General features: G+C 49.2%; 1 protein-coding gene across 1 annotated transcript in view; it reads left to right on the top strand.

Moving 5' to 3' along the window:
- KCNB1 (potassium voltage-gated channel subfamily B member 1) overlaps window positions 1–3,166 on the top strand; it is an 82,088-nt gene extending 78,922 nt beyond the window's left edge. Inside the window, exon 2 of the mRNA XM_006921902.1 lies at window positions 149–3,166. Within this exon, the coding sequence (XP_006921964.1) occupies window positions 149–2,158 (2,010 nt within the window). The 3' untranslated portion in view covers window positions 2,159–3,166. The remainder of the gene's footprint in view (window positions 1–148) is intronic.
- The last annotated feature ends 1,303 nt before the right edge of the window (window positions 3,167–4,469 follow it).

Raw genomic sequence — 4,469 nt, 5'->3', positions numbered from 1 at the left:
CTCAACCATCCAATCGTTAAGTGACTATTGAGATGTGAAATGCTCCTGAACATTGAGGAGCATCCTGCTGGCCCAGGGTACTAGAGTGATCATCCCGTTGGTGGCTGATAACTAAATCCCACTCTCTTCTTCGACTCTCTTCTCACAGATCCTTGCCATAATTTCCATCATGTTCATCGTCCTTTCCACCATTGCCCTGTCGCTCAACACGCTGCCCGAGCTGCAGAGCCTCGATGAGTTTGGTCAGACCACAGACAACCCCCAACTGGCTCACGTGGAGGCCGTGTGCATTGCGTGGTTCACCATGGAGTACCTGCTGCGGTTCCTCTCCTCGCCCAAGAAGTGGAAGTTTTTCAAGGGCCCACTCAATGCCATCGACTTGCTGGCCATCCTGCCGTACTACGTCACCATCTTCCTCACCGAATCCAACAAGAGCGTGCTGCAGTTCCAGAACGTGCGGCGCGTGGTCCAGATCTTCCGCATCATGCGCATTCTCCGCATCCTTAAGCTCGCCAGACACTCCACTGGCCTCCAGTCCTTGGGCTTCACCTTGCGGCGGAGCTACAACGAGCTGGGCTTGCTTATCCTCTTTCTTGCCATGGGTATCATGATCTTCTCCAGCCTTGTCTTCTTTGCGGAGAAGGACGAGGAGGACACCAAGTTCAAAAGCATCCCAGCCTCTTTCTGGTGGGCTACTATTACCATGACGACTGTTGGGTATGGAGATATCTACCCCAAAACTCTCCTGGGGAAAATTGTGGGGGGACTCTGCTGCATTGCAGGGGTCCTGGTGATTGCTCTTCCCATCCCCATCATTGTCAATAACTTCTCCGAGTTCTACAAGGAGCAGAAGAGGCAAGAGAAAGCAATCAAGCGGAGAGAGGCTCTGGAGAGAGCTAAGAGGAATGGCAGCATTGTGTCTATGAACATGAAGGATGCTTTTGCCCGGAGCATTGAAATGATGGACATTGTAGTTGAGAAAAATGGAGAGAATATAGGTAAGAAGGACAAAGTACAAGATAACCACTTGTCTCCCAACAAATGGAAATGGACAAAGAGGACACTGTCTGAAACCAGCTCAAGTAAGTCATTTGAAAATAAGGAGCAGGGATCCCCTGAGAAGGCCAGATCATCTTCTAGTCCTCAGCACCTGAACGTCCAGCAGTTGGAAGACATGTACAATAAGATGGCCAAGACCCAATCTCAGCCCATCCTCAATACCAAGGAGTCAGCAACACAGAGCAAACCAAAGGAAGAACTTGAAATGGAGAGCATCCCCAGCCCTGTAGCCCCTCTGCCCACTCGTACAGAAGGGGTCATCGATATGCGAAGCATGTCGAGCATTGATAGCTTCATTAGCTGTGCCACAGACTTCCCTGAAGCCACCAGATTCTCCCATAGTCCTTTGGCATCACTCCCCAGCAAGACTGGGGGCAGCATAGCCCCAGAGATGGGCTGGCGGGGAGCTCTAGGTGCCAGTGGTGGTAGGTTTGTGGAGGCCAACCCTGCCCCTGATGCCAGCCATCACTCTCCTTTCTTCATCGAGAGCCCCAAGAGTTCCATGAAGACCAACAACCCCTTGAAGCTCCGAGCACTTAAAGTCAACTTCATGGAGGGCGATCCCAATCCATTGGTCCCTGTTCTGGGGATGTACCACGACCCTCTCAGGAGCCGGGGGGGTGCTGCAGCTGCTGTTGCTGGACTGGAGTGTGCCACACTCTTGGACAGGCCTGTGCTGAGTCCAGAGTCCTCCATCTACACCACAGCCAGTGCTAGGACACCCCCCCGGTCACCTGAGAAACACACAGCAATAGCATTCAACTTCGAAGCGGGTATCCACCAGTACATTGATGCAGACACAGATGATGAGGGACAGGTGCTTTACAGTGTGGACTCCAGCCCTCCAAAGAGCCTCCATGGGAGCACCAGTCCCAAGTTCAGTGTTGGGACGAGATCAGAAAAGAACCACTTTGAAAGTTCACCCTTACCCACCTCCCCTAAGTTCTTAAGACAGAACTGTATTTACTCTACAGAAGCATTGACTGGAAAAGCCCCTGGTGGTCAGGAAAAGTGCAAACTCGAGAACCACATCTCCCCCGACGTCCGTGTGTTGCCGGGCGGAGGAGCCCATGGAAGCACACGAGATCAGAGCATCTGAACTACCCCACGCGGAGGAGAGACGTGGGGCGAGGTCCAAAGAGGAGTGCGGCTCAGCTTACCTGCCACAGAGCTTTTCTGCATGAACTCTGAAAACAGAAAGGCTCTGCGAAGCCCCTGGAAAGAAGAGAGACTCCAGAGAAAGCTCCCTAAGGCCTTGAGAGTCATGACAGGTCCATCAGAATGAAGTTGGCCAAGCCATAGGATATGGCGCCTCCTTGTAACAACTCCACTGCCCTCTTTGGGAGATGTCATGAGCAGAACTCACAGCCACCACTACCACGTTTTAGACATAACCACGGCCACCTATTCCCCATTCTTCTCTTATGGCTCTTCATCACAGCCTCTGAGAGCAACACCTCCATCCCTCCTGGCTTCTCTGGAGAAGGATGCTGGGACAAGTGGCTTATACTGAAAGAGTGGGTTGACCAATTTGGTTTCGGGTATTGCCTGGCCACCTCTAGAAACTCCTGTCCATCATCTCTCGGATGGATCCCACTGTTAGAAGGCTACAGGGGATGCCTGTGTCATAGAGAAATCTCTGTGCCGCAAGCCAGGATCCCAGCACAAACCCTTACTCGAATGTCTTCATTGACTTCAGTATTTCGTAGTACCTGAGATTTTATTTTGAGATATCATCAGGGTGAGTTGCACCACTTGTACTCAATTCTCATTGCCCCTGGCAATCTGGGGAGGGCTCAGAAGGCAGGCACTCAGCCAACAGAACTCTGAGGATTGCTTTAGGGTCGTAGAAGGAAAAAGTGTTCTGTACATTGTTAGTGTAGACTCAAAAGATATGCAAGTGTCAAATATGCAAAAGAAATAGCTTATTCAAAGAGACTATGTTACCGAAGAACAGAATAAAATCTGATTTTTTTTTTTTTTACCTGCAAAAACGAAAGGAAAAAAATATCTTCAATTGAAATGCCCAGTTCAGACTTTTGAATACTTCCTGCTGTGGCAGGGAAAGCATCTACTATAATAGAAATTCTGTTTTGTTTCCTGTGGTATAAAAAAAGTTAAAATAAAAAGCACTTTATGTTTTTCAAAAATAGGGTCTACCAGGGACAGTGTCAACATCTTGCACTTTAAAACAAGCACGATTTCCTGTGGGCCACTCTTTGGAACTGCAGTTGAATTGTTGCTACGTGCCTGTGTCTGGCCACGGTGGGTGATATTGTGCTGGTATTGCTGTGTCAGTCTGTGGGCACCTTCCCTGCCCCTCTGAAGCTTCCCTTTTGCCCCCTTGCAAGGAAAGATACTTGGCCTTTGAGTGGGGCCTCCCATCAAGTCACATGTACAGGAAACATGCACTTCTTAGAAGTATACAGTAGATGGTTGGGCGTTGGGTGTTTTACTCTGTTCTTTCTTGTCAACCAGCTGTTGGTATGTTTTTAGTGTCACTGTCTGTATTAAAAGCTCAGCTCTTCTTTCTGCAGCCATCAATGCAGCCAGTACAGACAAAAGCAATAAGTATTTGTGTGCATCATGAGTGGTTCTGGTGTATTTCTTGGCGTTGGTCTTCCTGTCCTAGTTTGATGAACTGGTGTTAGTCTGCTTGATTTCGTCCAACAGCATGGTGTTGCTGGCTGTTCCTCGGTTCAGTAACATAGGGTTGAGCCACTGGCTAGCATGATGCCATGCCGTTGACCCATCTGTCAGTAAAGGTGACATGTGTATTGATCTGCCTGTTTTTAGTACAATGGACTGATGTTGTTCTCTTAATACAATTTGGATGGATGATGTCCCAAGTACAATATTGTAGATCTGTCAGTCCTCAATTGTGACAGGCGTATGTCCTCCTGATGGAACAAAACATGGTGTCATTCACCTGTCCTTCAATGTGTTATTGGTCTGTCTGTTAGTACAATGGCGCAATCTACCTGTCAGTACACAAATATCACAGAGTCGCTCTGCCTGCCCTTCCTTACAGCAGCATGAGGTTGGGCCACCTGTCGCAGGTAGGATGACATGGGGTCATTCCACCACCGTTAAAAATGCGTGTTCTCTGCTGAATACACACCTGGTTCACACTGCTTCTCAGCGTCTCCAAGGACTGTGGTTCCCTCCAAGAGGGGCAGTCCCGTTCTATGCTGCGTTAACAAAGAAAATGCATGCTGAAGTATCTTGACTCTTCCGAGGTATCTTCAGAGTACTCTGGCAGCAAATGTAAAGGGACTTAAGGGACAAAGAAAGTGTGAGGTCATCCTGATCTAGTGACACACGAGAGAGAGGAAGAAGCAATGTTCTCAGGGGGTTTTGCTGAGCACACGTTGTGGGCTGGGGGCCTATCAAGGAATGGCCACCCTGGG

Source organism: Pteropus alecto, unplaced genomic scaffold (genome assembly GCF_000325575.1).
Source record: "Pteropus alecto unplaced genomic scaffold, ASM32557v1 scaffold45, whole genome shotgun sequence".
NCBI classification, from domain to species: Eukaryota; Metazoa; Chordata; class Mammalia; order Chiroptera; family Pteropodidae; genus Pteropus; species Pteropus alecto.
This window is presented reverse-complemented; position numbering and strand designations above follow the sequence as displayed.